We start from the raw sequence: 17967 nt of genomic DNA on the forward strand, positions 1-17967 counted from the left end.
AGCAATGAAAGATCTAGGATTCTTTTGGACATTTTTTTTTTTCTGGTCCTACCATGGTGCCAGAAAGAGTAGTAACACTGAGTTGAAATAAGTACGTTCTCTCGTTCATAGATGAGATGCTCCATGGAGATCAACAGGGCATGAATTGAATATTGAGGCCCATCAGCCAGCAATGATGGACTTGGAGAAGTTGAGTGCTTGCAAAAACTGGAGAAATGATGGAGACATTAAGGATGACCCCATACAAAGGACACAGGACCTAAGAGGTTAAGGGACTTAGCCACATGGCTGCTAGCATGAGCAAGCATTGTAAGAACCACCCCTACCTTCCAGGCCCATTATGCTCCAACTCCAGGCTAAGAGGCTCCAAGTCAGCCTGCTTTGACTCAAATATGGACCTACCCTTTGTCAATAGCAGATCTACAGCTCTCATTGTTGGACTTCAGTTTGCCTCACCCTTTTTCTTTTTTTCTCCTCTGCTTCCCATCCTTTTGTCTCTTCCACTCTCTTCTCTCCTCTCTTCCATTCTCTTTCAAGACAGCATCCTAAGAAACAGTAATTCCTCCTCATTGAAGGAATGCCATTGATAAGGTAAACACAAGAGAAGCCACTAGCCTGGTTTATGCCATAAAGGAAGGATGTTCTGAAAAATACACTATCTAGACAGAAACCTCAAAGACATTTTTAGCTTGTCTAGACGGGGCGGGGGGGGGGGCTGGGTATGAGAATTCAATCTTAGGAAACAGTGCACAAGGGTGTATGTGTGTACTCTGGCTTGGGACAGCACTTGGTATTCACAAAATGCTTAATTTTCAACAAGCATTTTCACTTACCATACAACCAGCATTGTTTTACGTAGTAGGAAGACATCAGTTAACAAAAGAGGTGACAGGGGAGAAGAGAGGACGAAGATGAGAACTAATCAAGGGAAGAGGGTCAGGGAGGCTTTCGGAATGAAAAGACAGTCTTTTCTGAGACCTGAATGGAAGGAGCCAGCATTGTGAAAGTCCCTGAGAGAAAGAAGGAACATCAAAATCACGAAGGGATCTTGGGTATGTGGGAGAGGTTGAGAGACTACAAGTGGGCTGGTGGGAAAACGTACAGATGATTTAAATGGTGTCTCATTAACATTACTGTGATTGGAAAGACCAAGAAACAAAAGGGGGTGTAGTTTGCTGTTGGTAGGAGGGTTATCTCATGAAGCCACTGGAACAGGCAGTATGGAGGGTCCCACAGAAATGCAAAGTGAAGCTGCTATATGACCTTGCAGTCCCTCTTCTGAGAACACACTCACAGGAGGTAAACACCACCCTCTCATTACAGTGTGTGATATAGAAATAACTTGTGTTTTTATTCAAGAGGTGGCTAAAGGATATGTGTGCGTGTATGTGTGTGTACGCACGCATGTAAAAAGTCTATTATTTAACCTTAAAATGAACTGGACTTCCCATTTGGCACAAGGTAGACGGACCTGGAAGACATCACGCCAGGTGAAATAAGCTAGGGAGAAATAACGTTGCATGCTCCTTCTTAGATAGAAAAAACATTTTTAAAGGGTATTCAATCGATAAAAACAAATAATCAGGCTTTCCAAAGTTGGGTTGGGGAGGGCACGAGGAGATATAGCACAAAGGCTACGACACAGCAGGTGTGAAGACTAAAGATTTAGAGAGCTAAAGCACAGCCTGAGGTTCTAGTTAATATGTTGTATTGTATTTAGGTTTTTATTACATAAGTAGACTGTAGTCTCTCTTTTAGTCCCTACATACTAAACAGCTAGGGAATTTGAGAAGATAGACACGTTTTCTCACTACGACAACCGTTTCTCTCCCTTTCCCCCATAGAATCACCTCCCTTGACAAACTTGTTCACATATATGGTGTAGTTATGCATGTGTGTGCCTGTGTGTGCTCATGTGGAGGCCTGAGGTGGATATCAGCTATCTTTATCACTCTCTTCCTTGTTTTGTTTTTGTTTTTTGTTTTTAGAGCACGGCCTTTTACTGAACTTAAAGCTCATGAATTAGCTAGAGTGGCTGACTGACCAGCAAGCTCCATCTGCCTGTGTCCACCCCAGCAGCACTGAAATTACAAGCGCATGCTGGCATCCTTTGCTCTTTACATCGGTGCTGGGGAATCAGAGTTAGGTCTTCATGCATACAAGGCAAACACATCAGCCGCCAAGCTATCTCCCCAGCCCCAGTGAAATACATTAAGAGCAGCAATTCCTAGAGTTATCTTGGTTGCCTTGAGAAACATTGAGAACATTTGTGATTCAAATGAGTAGAAATCCTTACACACAGTGAACTCCCTTCAAAGCTAGGAAGCCTCTGGAAAATCCTAGCTGGAAATATCTCTCCTCTGAAGTAGAGCTTGCCTCTGTGTGTTTTAATAAATGCAACAAGACAAAGTGTACTTTTCCCCAAGAACTGCATATTGGGTAAATGTACCTCTCACAGCCCTGCTTTTCCAGTTATGGTTATATGCACCATCACCAATCAGCAGGGCCGAGGGCCAGCACTACATCTCAAGATGGTCATTATCCAGTGATGGGTGTCCTACTGTTTTCTCCTGGGTGCCAGCCATCTATCTCTAATTACTCCATGAGCTATCCCTTTGGCCCAGATTTCTGTTTCAAGAGTGCTTTAAATCCTTTCTATCCAGTTTGAACTTGTTCCATCAGGCTAATCATCCATGCTCTTTCTCTCCTTTTCCTGGTTTGTCTGTCTCTGCGTTGGATCACAGAGCCACACAGGAGACTTATGACTCTTGTTTGCTCCCAGTTAACAGCTTTGGGGATAATGAAGAGCCACCCACCTCTTCTGAGAGTGAGGAAGATGTGAGTAAGCAGTTTGAGATCTCTGTGTCCCGATCCCAGAGTTTTCGTACGGGAGCACCGGAGAAGGGAAAAACAACAGAGTTGGGACAGAAAACAAAACGCAAACATTTGCTGTCCACTCACCAAGAAGACAGTGCTGAGGTGTCTGCTCGTGAAGGTATTGATTGAAGCATGTTTCTCCCTTCCTAGGCAAAGGATGGTCAATGGGAAGAATGCTGGTGAATAATTTAAATACCTATCTAAGAGTCCAGAGTGGGAAGAGAATAAACTATGAAACTGGGGAAAGGGCCCAGAAAGAATAGAATAGCATTTATCATGCTTCTTGGAACCTTCGTGCTCAGAGCCCCAAGAGAATTAGATGCTGGACCAGGGGAGAGTCTGAGCAATGCAGTTATTTTAGTAGAAGGCTAGATGAAGGGTGCTCCATCCAACTTCCCCTCTGCTCACAGTGGTCAAAGCTCTCCAGTCTTCCTTCTCTTTCATTGGCTGTATGGCAGCCATGGCAATGGGACTATCACAGCGCCTCGTCCATCTTGTCAACTTGAGACAAAGAAAAAGGAGAACAGAGGAACTAAGAGATTGTGGTTTTACAATGAGAACAGGACAAGAGGAAAAAGGACAAAGGCTCTACTAACCAACAGGACCATGTGGGGGGGGGGCGTGGTAGGCAAGAAAAGCTTGCTACTCATCATTCAGCTAGACTTATTGACAAAAGCCAACATGACCTATTTTGACAAACCACAACATTAATGGCTGTAGACCCTCTGCCTTTCCCCCCCTCCCCTCCCCTCCCCTCCTGTTCCCTAGTGTTCCACTCTGCATTCCTTTCCCTCCACCAAACAGGCAAATGCTAGCTAATGAAAGTTAATAGTAGGTGACTCCCTGAGAGTCCCTTGCTTAATTCTAAAGCTAATGGCCCCACTTCCCAGAAGCCTGTGCGTCTGGGTTCTGATTTATACAAATGGCCAAGGCTCTGAGAATGGAGACAGCCACCCAGCCTTACCTTCCTGGAATTCTTATCACAATTAGTAATTCTGTAGTTTTGACAGGTAGTGATAGAAAAGATGAAATTCCCTCTATTGGACAGAGGGCAAAGTCTACTTCATTGAATGAATTACTATAAAGGCTGAAGAAAATCCAAAGGATTTTTATAGAAATAGCTGCATGCTAAATTTGAGGTCATCAAAACCATGGAAAGACAAATGTTTGTATTGCTTATTTTTACTATCATTTCTTTTCTATGCATTGTTAAAGCAGTGGAATTGTTTAATGATAAAGAATAATTTTTTTCTTTATACTTTGCCTACTTTCCATTTAGCTAATTAATTTTACTTAGATTCGGTTTAATTGTAAACAATTCTTCCTGTTTAAAGAATGCATTAAAATGTTGGACAGTGAAATTAAATGCTCAAAATCCAAGTGAAATCTGGATTTAGAATGAACTGCAGGATGCTTATTGTATCCTATGCTTCCCTTAAGTGACATCATGATGGATTCCTTACAAAGTCGTTAGCAGCATATTACAAGCTATGCTTTTTCCCTAGGCGTTTGATTCAGTGTTGCTTTATGTTAATGAATTCTTTTATTAAATAGCTATTTTATTCTTTGAGAATTTCATGCATATATATATATATATAACATATTTTGATCATATCTACCTCCAACTTTTCTGCTCCAACTACTCTCCCAGCTTCATATCAGCTTTTTTTTTTTTTTTTCTCTCCCCAAAGCAGCTGAATCCAATTTGTGATGCACACATGAGCATGGTGGTAAGGCCCTTCACTGGAGCATAGGCAATCTACCAGTGGCCACAGTCTCAGTGGAGAGTGACTCCCCTTCCACCAGCAGCCATCATCTACAGTAGTTACTTAACTATTAATGTGGTCTTCTATCCCCCCTCCAAGCTACAGCTTTGACTGGCTTGACCTTGTTCAGCTCTTGTGCAGGTAACCTCAGATGCCGTGAGTGCCTGAATACAATGGCCACGTGATGGCTGGAAGACAGCTTTTCCCAGCACTCTGCCCTATTTCATACTTCTTTTGCAATGTCTCTTTAACCTTCTTAAAATCCTCTGGTGGTATTTTTATTATTAATTTATTTTTTCTAATATGCATTAGTGTTTTGCTTACATGTATGGCTGCATGAGGGTGTCAGATCTGGAGTTACTTTACAATGTGTCCTTAACCTTCTCCTGTCTTTACCTACCTCCCCTTCCATAGAGAGCCTTCCTTCCCCTACTTCCCCTATCACATCATCATTTGTATCCTGTCATTCCCCTTTACTTTCCTCCCACCTTCTTCTGAACTGACCTCCTTTTCTTTCCCTAGGTTCCCTCTTTTCCCATTTTCATGATTAGATCATGTGTGCTGTGCTATTTCCCTTCTTTTTTCTCCCTATACTCTCTATTCTGGCAATGGTCCCATTTTTCTTTCCTAGTTTCTGTTGTTATGACAGGCTATATGCTCACATCTGAAAAATTAGAGCTAGGAGTCTCCAGTAGAAGAGAATAGGTAATGTTTGCCTTTCTGGGTCTAGGTTACCTCACTCAATGGTATCTTTTCTAGATCCATCCATTTACCTGTAAAGGTCACAATTTTATCTTTCCTGTAATGGGAGGTTTGAGTTCCAGGCAGAGCATGAAGCTATAGCTTAATTGTTGACTTGTTGGGACTGCTTTTTTAAAAAATTTGTTTTGAGCAGTAACCTTAAAGCTAAGTAAGAATAGCTGCTCCATATCAGCATGTCCAGTTGAAGCCTGTAGGCTACCTGTGGCCCAGGAGAGCTACAAAAAAAAAAAAAAAAAAAAAAAAAAAAAAGCTTTTTGCAAAATAACAAACTTAGTTAAAAGATTAAGAGACTTAAAAATTCATAATGCTATTGTGGATATTTTGAGTGTGAACTTTGTAGATGACAATACCAAAAGATGTGTATGTCTACTAAGATGTTTTTATAAAAGATAGCTATCTTCTTCTCCATATCATTAAAAACAACTCATATCCTCAGTATCTCTAGCCAGTTTTGTTTGGAATAAGATACCAACCAGAGAAGTAGGACTAGGAAAACGTACACACACACACACACACACACGTATATATACATGTGATTGGATTTGATTGTGCTGGGTGGACACAGAAATCATCAGCTGTGACCTCCCTGGAGCAGGCCATGAGGAAGTGGATGCAAGAGCTCAGGTAGGAGCAGGAGCTTCCATTCTTTGATACGATTTCTTCTCCTCCAGGGAGAGTTCCCTTCTAGCCCTCCCACTAACTGGTTGTATAGGACTGTCTCCTTCATTTGAAGTCAACTGATTGTGAGTCTCAGTCACAGTCACAAAATAGCAACACACCAACTCTTATTATCATTTGAATAATTGGCACCCATAACCCAGTTAAGATATCATGCAGGTGGACCATTATGAATAGTGAGTGACAACACTCTTCCTATATGGCTAGATAGAGAGGATGAAAGACGGTAATTATACAATGGAGTGTTCCATTACTGTGGCTCATATCCTGAACGAGTTGAACACTTTCTCTGGCCGTGTGAATATATTCAATGTGACACAGTTACGGCATATAACCTCTAAAAAGCCAAGATCTATTTATCTGAAAATAGGCCATTTCCTTTGCATGTGTGTTTAAAGCGATGTGACTCTCTGCCATTTGCAGGCAAGGGAACCCTTGGGGTGACCCAGCATTTCCTTTCCTTCTTGTTGCTACTTGACTTGTAGCCCAGACTCGATTTTCTAATTTGTCCCTCACTTGTCTGTCATGGGAAATGCTTTGTTCCATTAATACGGTTTTATTTTTTCAGTTATGAATAATGTTTCATGGCTTAATGTAGCTGCTGAAAGTCCCCGCATTGCTGATCTAGGTATTATCGCCATAGGAGTTAAAGTCAGGAGACAATTTTATGGGGATAATTTCTTGCGAAGTTAGATTTTGTACTGAAGTCCTGCTGGGTACTGCACACATTGATAGATGGCCCACTGCTTAATAGGACATCTCACTGTTCATGTATGTGAGGAATGGGTGTGCTAATTAGAGACTTAGAAGAAAACCTTGCTTTATTGTAGGTTTTTGCATGAGAAGTTTCCTGCTTTCTGTCGTTTTCTGTGGCTTTTAAATAGGCGTGTTTGTCAAACAACTGAAAGTATGAATGTAACATTTTTTTTTGTGTGTGTGTGGTATCCTGTGGAAGTGTTTCTAAGAAGCCTGAGCTGAATATTTAAGAATAACACAACAGAGAGAGAGAGAGAGAAAGAGAGAGAGAGAGAGAGAGAGAGAGAGAGAGAGGAGAGAGGAGTTTTTCAATGGCTGGTGTGGTTTTGAAAAATTATAAATCCAGAGTCCAAAGTTGTGCTAATCTGGTCTTTACATAGTATTTTTAAAAATACACGTGAGAATGAGTATATATATATATATATGCACAAATATACATATATGCATATATGCTCTGATATTCATGTATACTCATCCATATGTCTATATACCCATATATATTCATATGTATGCATATTGCTCATATACATACTCATCTGCTATACAAGTATGTATATTCATATACATACATACAGATACTCATTCTCATGTGTGTGTGTGTAGAGGTCTAGGCCTGATGCTGAGAGTCTTCCCCGATCATTCTCTACTTCAGTCAGTGAGGCAGGCAGGGTCTCTCCGGTAAACTCAGACCTTCCTAATAAGGCTAGTCTAGCCAGTCAGTTCTGGGCATCCCTCCTCTCTGCTACCTGGACACTAGAACTACATTTAACATTCATGTGGGTTCTGGGCACCCAAACTTTAGTACTCACCCCTGAGCAATGGCCAAGCTGCACGCTATCTATTTTAAGCTTGAATCGGCATTTTCGTTTACTGTACCCTGGTTAGTTACTATCACCAGGATTCAGCTTTGCTCCACACCTGGCTGCTCCAGGTATTTGCTACACGACTCCTCTTGAACGTTTATCTGAAGGTTTAGTGAAGATGTAGCAGTGGATAAAGATTCTGCATGCTTATGCCTCCTGGAAGCCTATGATATAGCTGAAGTTCTAAGACACTCCCAAGGAGCTGCTAGGGCACATAAGAGCTGACCTAGGGCTGTCTCTTGGATGCCCCACTCCTATCTATGCTTCTCATTTTCTTTCATCCTAGGCTGGGGACTGTTGAGGGGGCCTGGGAGCTAAAGAGATGAGACATCTTAATTGGGGTGGGGGAGTCAGGGCTGAAGCTGTTGCTTGGGAGGAACCTGACGGGTTTGCTTTGTCTGCTGACATTGAGGAGAAATGAATGAGGTGAGTAGGGTTGTGGGGAGGAATGGGAGAGGAGAGGAAAGAGGAGGTAAAGGAGTGGAGGCAAAGGGAGAGCGAATGAAAGAGAAAGCCACTCAGGCTTTTACGTTGGTATCGGACATTGGACCTAGGTCCCTGTGCTTGCAAAGCAAGTGTTTTACCAACTCAGACAACCCCCAGCCCTGGTTTGATACTCCTTACTTTTTAATAATATGAGTATAAGGATGGATATTTCTGCTAAAGGTTAAAACCGATGCAACAGAACGGATAACCCAGAGGTAGTTCTAGAATGCAAACAGTAATGTAGCAAGGATGTGGTCTCCTCATTCTGTGCTCCTTTGTCCTCTGTGGTTAGCACATCACCCTCTGCTCAGAAGGCTTCAGAAGGGGACAAAAGAGAGAGAGAGAGAGAGAGAGAGAGGGAGGGAGAGAGAGAGAGAGAAAAACACTGAGCTGGAAGGAGTCAGGGATAGTTCAGGAGTTGGTTCTTTTGAGTGGACAAGACAGAGAGGAGAGGAAGAAACAGCCAGGGAGCCCAGAAGTGGGTGGTGGGGTGCTCTGGAAACTGGAGTTTAATGAGTCGGAAGAATCAAGTTTGGGCCAGGCAGGTGAAAATGTAATATTTATGGGAAAAGACTGCTGCTATCTGCCCAACAGGATACTATTGTACATCCATAATTACCCACCGATGGCTTTTTAAAATAGTTTTATGCATGAAAGAAAGTGTTAGAAGATATGAACATTGTTCACACATCAGAATTTCTGTGGCTCAAATACAGAAGCTTTTACTTTTATCAAGATTTCAAATTTTTTTGGTAAAGACTTTTCCCCCCTGTAGCTGGCCTCAAGCTCATGATCCTCACCTACATTTATCTCACATAATGAGCTTTTCTTTTTACTATAGGGACAAAGTTTATCCACCAGGTGTGTGGGGTTGTCTTTGCAGATGTTACTGTTATAAGCTTTGCTTCTGTGGTGTGGTCCTGATTGTTGTGTATGCCATTGTTTGATTTTTCTAGATCAAAAGGTATAAAAATATGATACAATTGAAAAATTTTTTCATTGCAAATTTAGATTTGGATGGAACCAGTCAACTCAGTTATTCTGAGTTTCTGCCTTACGAAGATCGCCCCATCTCCACCCTCTCACAGTACCCCTGTGAGAGCAGTGACACCAGGCACCACGGCCCTTGTCATCAAGAGACTGTCGCCCTCCGAAGCCTCAGTCGTCCTTGTGCAAATGGCATCCTGGAGACGGAGACGGCTTTTACTAGTCAGGGCTTTGAGGATTCCTATGCCACCCACAGCTCCTCTATGTGGAGTCCTGAGGCAAGTTGTTCTCCATTCTTCATTTTAGTACCATGTGCTCCTTCCCTTCCCTCGCCTGATTTCTCCAGAAAGGAAGTTATTGCTGGGCCTAAAAAAAACAAAACAAAAAAAAAAAACAAAAAAAAAAAACCCTTCTATTTGAAATAAATGTTTGTCTAGATGACCAAAGCCTCTGCGAATAGCAATAAAAGAATCATCACAAATACATCCTCTCAAAATGGATGAGGAAGAAGAATGTGAGAGCAGTGGAAAAGAAGCCATCAGGGAGTGCACCTTCACAGGGATATTCTGATACAAAAGGATTTTTAGAACTTTGGAGAGCCTAGTTGCTTTCCTTTGTGGAAAAGTGGGTTCTGTTTTATTTCACCCCAAATCCTTGGCTATGACTGCTAAATTAAAAATTATTGGAGAATTAAACTAAAGTAAAATGCCCTCCAAACGAAAGTGCACATGATATTAGGATGAGGGCCTTGTAGTATTAGCTTTGAAGTGAGCTGAAGGCAGCACTGACAGTTACAACATTCTGGTCGCTGATGTTACTTTTGTAATAAACATTTGATGAAAGATGCAGCTTGTAAATCAGTCTTTAAAGTAAAGCTTGTCTATGATATGTAGGGATGGGCACCCATGACAGAGAGGGACACTAGTACTGCAATCCCAGGTTTTACAAACACTGTTCTATCTCACGGGCATTTCTGGTTGTTGTTCGTGAGTTGCATCCCTTCTATAATGATTTGTTGATGTTGAGAGGTGTTAACTTGAAATCAACTTAGATGAAATTACTAATAAAAATTTCATATTTACATGACCTCAATGTAATATGTAAAGATAAAAATAGAGAACGAGTTGATTACTGCAACTCGAGAAAATAAGTGGGGTAAATATCTTAGAAGGAATGCATGGAGAGGATCTAGAAGACCCCCTGCTCAGATGTAACCAATAGACTCAGTCTCCAAGTGGGTTATGTAGTAAGGGGAATAGGGGCTGTCTCTGGCATGAACTCAGTGGCTGGCTCTTTGATCACATCTCCCTGGGGGGGGTGCAGCCTCACCAGGCCACAGAGGAAGACAGTGCAGCCAGCCCTGATGAGACCCAGTAGGCTAGGGTCAGATAGAAGGGGAGAAGGACCTCCCCTATTAGTGGACTAGGGGAGTGCCATAGGGGGAGAAGAGGGAGGTAGGGTGGGACTGGGAGGAGATGAGGGAGGGAGCCACAGCCTGGATACAAAGTGAATAAATTGTAATAAATAATAAAGGAAGGAAGGAAAGAAGGAAGAGAAAGAAAGGGAAGGAAGGAAGGAAGGAAGGAAGGAAGGAAGGAAGGAAGGAAGGAAGAAAAAAGAAAGATTGATTAAGAAACACAAAAAATTGTAGAAAATCATGTTCCACAGCCTTGTTGTTTTCAAGTTAGTAGACATATGTAGGACGTGTGTAAGAAGGCCTCTGCACATGTTTGCATGCATTTGCATGCCCCTATGATGGTGTTTCTGCTGCAAACCAGAAATGGAAACTCAGGTACCTGGTTTATGGCTTGTTAGTCAGCCCCTCCTACATAGGTACCCAAAGCTACTAACTTTTCATCAGTTTTATTAAAAAGAAAGAGAGAGAAACAAAATACAAGTCTGCTTTCCCATGGTGTCACTACTCAGAGTCAAATCAAATCCCACACAATATTTAAAAATATTCCCTTTGTCTCCCTCACTGCAAAAACAAAACAGAACTATTTACCTGCCTGTTGATAACTCTCTCTCCCTGATAATTGTGCCATTAGGTTTGGGCTTGCCTTCTGCACGTAACCTCCCATTTTCCTGCCTCCTGGTACTTTAATAGATGACTTATGCTAAGGGTACTGAATGTTCTCAGACTCCAAAAATACCCAGACAGTTCCGTGTGCACCATTCAACCTCCTATCTATTTTGAGACAAAAACTGTAATTTGGTGCTCCTACTGTAGAACTTCAGATGGAGCTCAGGCAGTTCCCGTAACTGCCTGCTCTGCAGCCGTAGCTTGCTCTTAAGCATTGATTTATTTGTCTCTTAGCTGTGTTAAGAACCTTGTCTTCCCTGGTGTATCTGGCATCCAGAACGGATTGTGGATCCATTTACTTTGGGCCACAAGATGACATCAACACTATCTTACTAAAACAGAAAGGCTTTTCAGGTTTGACAGGAAATCTTTAAACTTATGTGGGTTTTTTGACAGCTTGATGCAAGCATTTCCACCTTGAAGGGGAACATCGGGACAGGAGAGCTCAAGGAATCATTTATTTTGTCTCAGAAGGAAAGCTCTCATGCCGTGTGACTTCCTGCTATGATCATGGATTTTCCAGTTTACCCTTAGCTGGCAAAGACCATTGACTTTCTCCCCCAGACCTGGGGCTTGGTAGGGAAAACAATGGGAAGGTGGCTGGAAATCTCAGACACACAGAGAGACAGGTGTCCCACTTTTCATCTCTGCTTTCCACTGATTAATTGGTTGGCCTTGAGAAGTTAATTAAAATCTGCCAAATGGGGATAAAGAGGAAGAGAGTTTTACCTTGCAGGAAGGTCAAACAGATTAGCAGTATTAACAGTACCCATACAAGGAGCTCCGTTGGTGGCCTGGTGATAGGTGATGTGCGTTGAAATAATTAATTGCTATGAAAATACAAAACTTCGCAAATCTCTGTCTCAAATCAACCCAGGTCGAGGCTGCAAAGCCCAGTTTTCATGAGCAACAGCTAGGACTGGCCCATGGGGAACACAGCTGATGCTCAGAGCTGTGCATGGCCCAGACTTCTCAGAACAATTGCAGTAGCTTTGGCTGGGGACTCCCCCAGAAACTGGCAGGTGCAGGGAGCACTTACCTGAATAGACAGCTGATGGGCTTGCGAGGAGACTCTTATTACCAGGCATTTTTACCTTAGCATTGAAGTAGATGACTCCCTAATATGACTCCTACCTAATATGAGGAACAGAGACCGACCTACCTGAAAGGGAATGAATTTACAGTCCTGGCGTCCAGTTTCCATTTTCATCTCACATACTTATGAAACAGAAGCATCTACGGTGGAAGGTTTGACAGAAGGAAGTAGGTCATGTGGCTTAACACAAAGTCTGGTATTTTGACTATTTAACAGTGGATGAGGTATGTTCTTTGGGGTAGGACTCTTGAATGATGCTGGCCTGGAATATGACCCTGCTGTTGGAATGGTATTACATAGCCCTTTTTAGCTTTAATTTCCTTTCCCATGAAATAGCTCAAACACTACCTCATTATGCAGGTATAAATATTAAAAAGCACGGTGTTTCTTAGTTGAGTTCCCTCGTAAGACAGAGCTGAAGGCGAAGGCTTTTGTTTCTTTGGTAGTGAGCACATTGTTAATGAAGGATGGGGGGATGAGGGAAGGAAGAAGAGAGGTCCTGGATGAGAATGTGCCATTGAATTGGCCACCACCCAGTACGACCAATTGCTTTATCCTGTGGGACGTACTCCAAGAAATTGTAACCTGCTCTCAGGTCATCTTGCCAAAGGGAGAAAGCTTATTGCAAAGAGTGTTAATGATGGCACATTCTGGCCTTTCCAAAGTTGGTGGGAAGCAGAGTACTTTCTAAGCTTTGGTACTAATGAACCAAGGATGAGAACTGAGCATTCTGTTTTGTTTTATAAGCAGAAAGTAATGAATTATTGGGTCGCTCCAGGCTGCAACTTCTCAGAGCCAAGGTTGGTTGTGTCTGTGCAGGAAAATGAAATAAGGGATGAGGCCAAGGGGATTTCAAATGTGCAGACTTGATGTGCTACCTGACATTAAGAACAACTTAAAAGGTGCTAGCTATTATTACATCTAGGCAAGCCATGTAGATGATCAAGAGTGGGATAAAATAGATGGGAGTTTTATGGGGAGACGGGAGCTTAAGAAAAGATTCTGCCTTGGTTTTTCAGTTAGCCAAATTCCTTGGAGACTTGCTTCTAATATTATATATACACTAGTCAGTTGTATTCAGAAATCTCTATAGCAACCACTTTTATCACTTGAAACTAAGTACCTCTGAATAGAAATGCTCATGCATGATTGCATGCACAGGGGGAAGGATGGAAGGAGCTCCCCTTCTTTTACAAGAGAGCTGAATTTTCTTGGCAGGCTAATTTGAATCTTAAAAGGGAAGGGCATTTATTAGATGTCTCCTATATGTCAGGTCTTCTACTTTGCACCACATCCCTGTGCGGTGGATATCATCCTTATTTTACTATTGAGGAAAGGCTAATGGAAAGTATTAAATAATTTGCCCAGTGTTATAGAGCTTATAAGTAGCAGACGTGCCTTCTACAGAACGTTTGATTCCACAGCACCACGTCCTTCCCCTATCATCCTGTAGGAAATTTTCACTGATGAATGCACATAAGGAAGTATTTTGTTATAATTTTGAAGTAATTGCAGAATGAGCAACATCTAGAGTTCAATTCCCCAAAGAGCTGATTCACATGAAGAAGGGGTTCACCGTGAGATCCTTTTAGTTATAGGTAAGACCCGGGCCTTCAGGGGAAAATTTAAATCATATTGACATTATTAATAATTGTTGGTGTCGTGGTATTTACAGTGCATGGTGTTCAGTTTAGTTTTCCCAGTAAGGACGTCAGATCTGAGTACCTGCAGGTAAGTGCATGGCCAGTAGTGATATTCCATAAAGAGAGAGGCATGCTTGGGAAGAACTAACTCCATGCCACTAGTGGGAATAAACCTGGAGTCGGGTCTGAAGAAGGCTTATCATTTTGACTAAAACCTTACAACCCTACTCTCTATTTTTTCAAAAGGAGAGTTTCACATTTATTTCAATGATTCAGCAAATATGTATACACATGTGTACATACATGTCATATGTAAGTGTGCGAAACTAAGACACAAAGGAGACATGATGAAACACTAAAATTGCCACTCTAGCTGAAGAGTATAGAAAAGCTCATTGCACCCCCCTCACTGCATTTCTGTAGCTTTGCAATCCTCCTCTCTTCAGTAGGCATATACGGATGTGCATTGTTCTGTTTGGCCAGGGCTCAGAACACTAACCAGTGGCAGAGTCCTGATTTTAACCCAGTTTTTCTGGCTCCAGTAGTGCTTTTTGTTAATTGGCTGCTGTAAATGATCTCCTTAGGCTTGGCTTTCTGTAGCCAACATTCCTGGCAAGCATCTTAGAAATACAGTCTCTGCCCCCAGCTGTTGACTTCAAGAGAATCCCCCAGTGACTCAGGTGGCCATTAGGGTTGGAGAAGCTCAGCCATTAGCCTGCTCTCCCAGGAAATTTAGAAAGACTCTTAACGATCAGCTGCCTGAGACAGGGATTTTTGCCTATGGGAAAGTTCTGATTTATGGACAATGGGTCCAGGCTCAGCAATGACTCCTAGGGTCTCCAATGTTACCTGTTGCATTTACATAGTAGATAGTTTATTTAACTGGAGTCTTCATGTCTCAGATGGTTTCAGCCATGTGGACCATTGTACTTTTTGTAAGGCAGTGCAAATGGCTGTTTTTTTTTTTAAAAGATTGTAAGCCCTTAATTTATTCATTAAATAATGGAAAAAAAACATATTCTCAAAAGGTTGCTCAATGGCAGGCATTGTACACACCAAGAATTCAGTCTAGCAGGGAGAACTTAGTAAACAGACAGACCTTCTGGCGGCCACAGGAAGCCTGGGAGCCAAGAAAGCACCAAGGAGCAACAACTTGTCACCGTCATTGCCAGTCCTCATTTTCCCCCTCTGCTTGTGACAGGAACAGGATGGGACCAATCTGCAGGTGCCTACCAGACTCTCGGAGCCTATCTCAAAATGTGGTGACCTGGATGTTGTCTTTGAATATAGAGCTGTAACCCAGAAGCTCACGGTGACCATTGTGAGAGCACAGGGTCTTCCAGATAAGGACCGAAGCGGTGTCAACTCCTGGCAAGTTCATGTAGTGCTGCTCCCCAGTAAGAAGCAGAGGGGTAAGACGAACATCCAGAGAGGGCCCAACCCGGTCTTCAAGGAGAAGGTCACCTTCGCCAAGCTGGAGCCCAGAGACGTGGCTTCCTGTGCTGTCCGCTTCCGCCTGTATGCTGCCCGGAAGATGACCCGAGAGAGGATGATGGGAGAGAGGCTGTTCTCTCTCAGCCACTTGCACCCAGAGGGCGAAATGAAAGTGACTCTGGTTCTGGAGCCAAGAAGTAATATGAGCGTGAGTATATTGAGTGGTCCTGCCAATGTTGCGGTGTGTTCAAAGACCCGGATTGTCAGCCCTTGATTTACAACATTCGGCTTGTGAATTCATAGATGTTAATTTAATTTTCCACTTGGCTCTCCTCGTCCTTATAAGCCATGGTTTGCACTTCATGGACGGTAGGTCTTTCAAGCCTGATAACGCGATGGATGTGGTTAGCACCCATTTTAGGAAATGACAGTGGCAACAGAATAGAGGGCATGGCGAGACCTTGGTGGGGAGGGGCCGGTGGCTGGGCTTTTGACTCAGTGGATCAACATTCCTACTCCTTCCATTTCCATCCCCAGTATGCATTAGGAGGATTCTTAGACTTGGTAGTTTTGTTGTTGGTTTTGAAACAAGGGTCTTACTACATAGCCCAGGCTGGCCTCAAACTCATGATCCCCTTGTTTCAGCCTTTCAAGTGAAGGAATTACAGCTGGGTACCACTGGGTATTTAAGGCGAGGCTCTGAAGTATTCAGAAACATCCTGCAACAGCATCCCTGAGTTCCCGACACTTCTGAGACCTTCCATTTTCATGACTGGTTTCCTACCACATATCTTACTTCTCTTCCTGCCCCATGGCTTCCAGAGCTTGGAGGTCTAAGATCAGACAGCCCCATCACTGATGAAGATTATCTGTCATATATGATAAAGATCTCCCCTTTGCCAGACAATGTGGAAAGATCAGGCAGGTATGGGTTAGTCAGCCAAGCAATCATTCATTTGGAGCTGTTTCCTGCCGTGTGCTTCAGGGGCCAAATAGCCACAGAAGCAAGTGGTGGTTATTGCTCCACAGCCTCACCGAGGATGGTGTTGACAGGCAGGCCTTGGTATAAAGCTCTAGAGGCTCCGGCTTGTTTAGAATGGCCAGGAGAGGGTTTCTGAGATAGTGAAAAACAAAACCAAACCACATAGCTCAAGCAATTGAGGGAACAAGACATGTGTGGGAAGATATTCAAAGGCAAAGGGAGAGACCCACACAGGCATGGTGGAGGGCAGAGAAGCTTTCCACAAAGGTCTACCCATCTGAAGTTCTAATTTCGACTGAACATCTTCATACTGTAAATCCTGGTTTCTGCCTCTCTAAATCAATGCCACCCGCTGTCTTTCCAGACCTGCCTGCTGGCAAGCTCATCTTTCCCAGTTGCTAGTTCCAAAATTGGAGAACTCACCCATGACCTCTCTTTCCCAGTTGAGAGCTGTGCATTCTCTCTCCATAGAAGCAGAATCGGCTCTCTGGTGGGTTAGTGGAATAGTCCCCTGCTGGTGGCCTCTACGCTTCTGCCGTTTTCTGACACAGGGCTTAGAATGATCCTAAGAAAGCAAAAGTCAGATCATGTCTCGCATCTATTTAAATTCTTCCTTTAAAAAAAAAAATCATGAACTCGTAGAGAACAGAATTCTGAGAGGAGTCAAAAGGGGACCCAAGGATGCAAACATTTCCTTGCTGTGGTCTCTAACTTCTGGCCACCAAAGCTTGTCGAGACCACAAGCCTTTTCTTCTTACAAATCACTGTCCACGAAAGCTTGGGGGCTCTCATCACACATGGTTTGGTTAAAAGGCTGCCTTCCTCTGGACACACACAGCTGTGGAATCCTTTTATTGTTTTTGCTTATTGGGATGCTGGTAAGAAGTTTTAGAAAATAATTTCAGATACATTCAAGAAAGATTTAGGGTAAGTCTCACGTGCTCGTGTCCAGTAGAGGAAGCAGCATTCTGGAGAGACTGCTGGACCGTCCTAGCCAGTCTGATGATGCCCACTCAGTGAGAATCAGTGGCTTTGTCTAGATTGTCCTCTTCTTAACATGCCTCATTCATCAGGTAGCACTCAGAAGTGTGCACATGAATAAACACGAGAAAAGGTCTGGACTCTCTCCTTTGCTCACCTGCTGTCTCCCAGGTCACCAAGACCCACAATCTGTGTGTCTGATCTTCTATCGAGTATCTAACAGTGAAAGTGCTGCTTCCTTTGTAAACTTGTTTTTTTCTCCATAGAAGGAAAATTTTCCCCATGGAATGCCCTTCTTAAGCAGTGGAACCAGACACTGGTCAGTGCCCAGTGGTCATTTTTTTTTATCTTTGAGACAAAACATCTTCTATATTGCCTTATTCATCAAGGGCATGGAGAACAGAGACAAAGCTCGGGAGTGGGTAGGTTCCATAGAAACGCTGAGAAACAAATTGCACAGGAGGGAATCTTGGCCTATATTAAATGTATTATTCACACTCCATGTATCTTAGAAGGCTTGATTTACACCAGCAATAACATCTTTGTCCATTTTATCTTTAGAGAGGAAATATT

At 42.8% G+C, this 17967-nt stretch overlaps 1 protein-coding gene across 7 annotated transcripts in view; it reads left to right on the forward strand.

Moving 5' to 3' along the window:
- Syt16 (synaptotagmin 16) overlaps positions 1–17967 on the forward strand; it is a 248944-nt gene that overhangs the window by 200049 nt on the left and 30928 nt on the right. For 6 of the 7 annotated variants that reach the window (XM_060387653.1, XM_021654508.2, XM_060387648.1 and 3 more), the window contains 3 exons: positions 2783–2995; positions 9200–9453; positions 15199–15639. In XM_060387653.1, coding sequence (XP_060243636.1) covers positions 2783–2995; positions 9200–9453; positions 15199–15639 — 908 coding nt within the window. The remainder of the gene's footprint in view (positions 1–2782; positions 2996–9199; positions 9454–15198; positions 15640–17967) is intronic. The other variant, XM_060387652.1, reaches the window with a different exon arrangement.

The sequence above is a fragment of the Meriones unguiculatus genome, chromosome 7 (assembly GCF_030254825.1).
Source record: "Meriones unguiculatus strain TT.TT164.6M chromosome 7, Bangor_MerUng_6.1, whole genome shotgun sequence".
Taxonomy (NCBI): Eukaryota; Metazoa; Chordata; class Mammalia; order Rodentia; family Muridae; genus Meriones; species Meriones unguiculatus.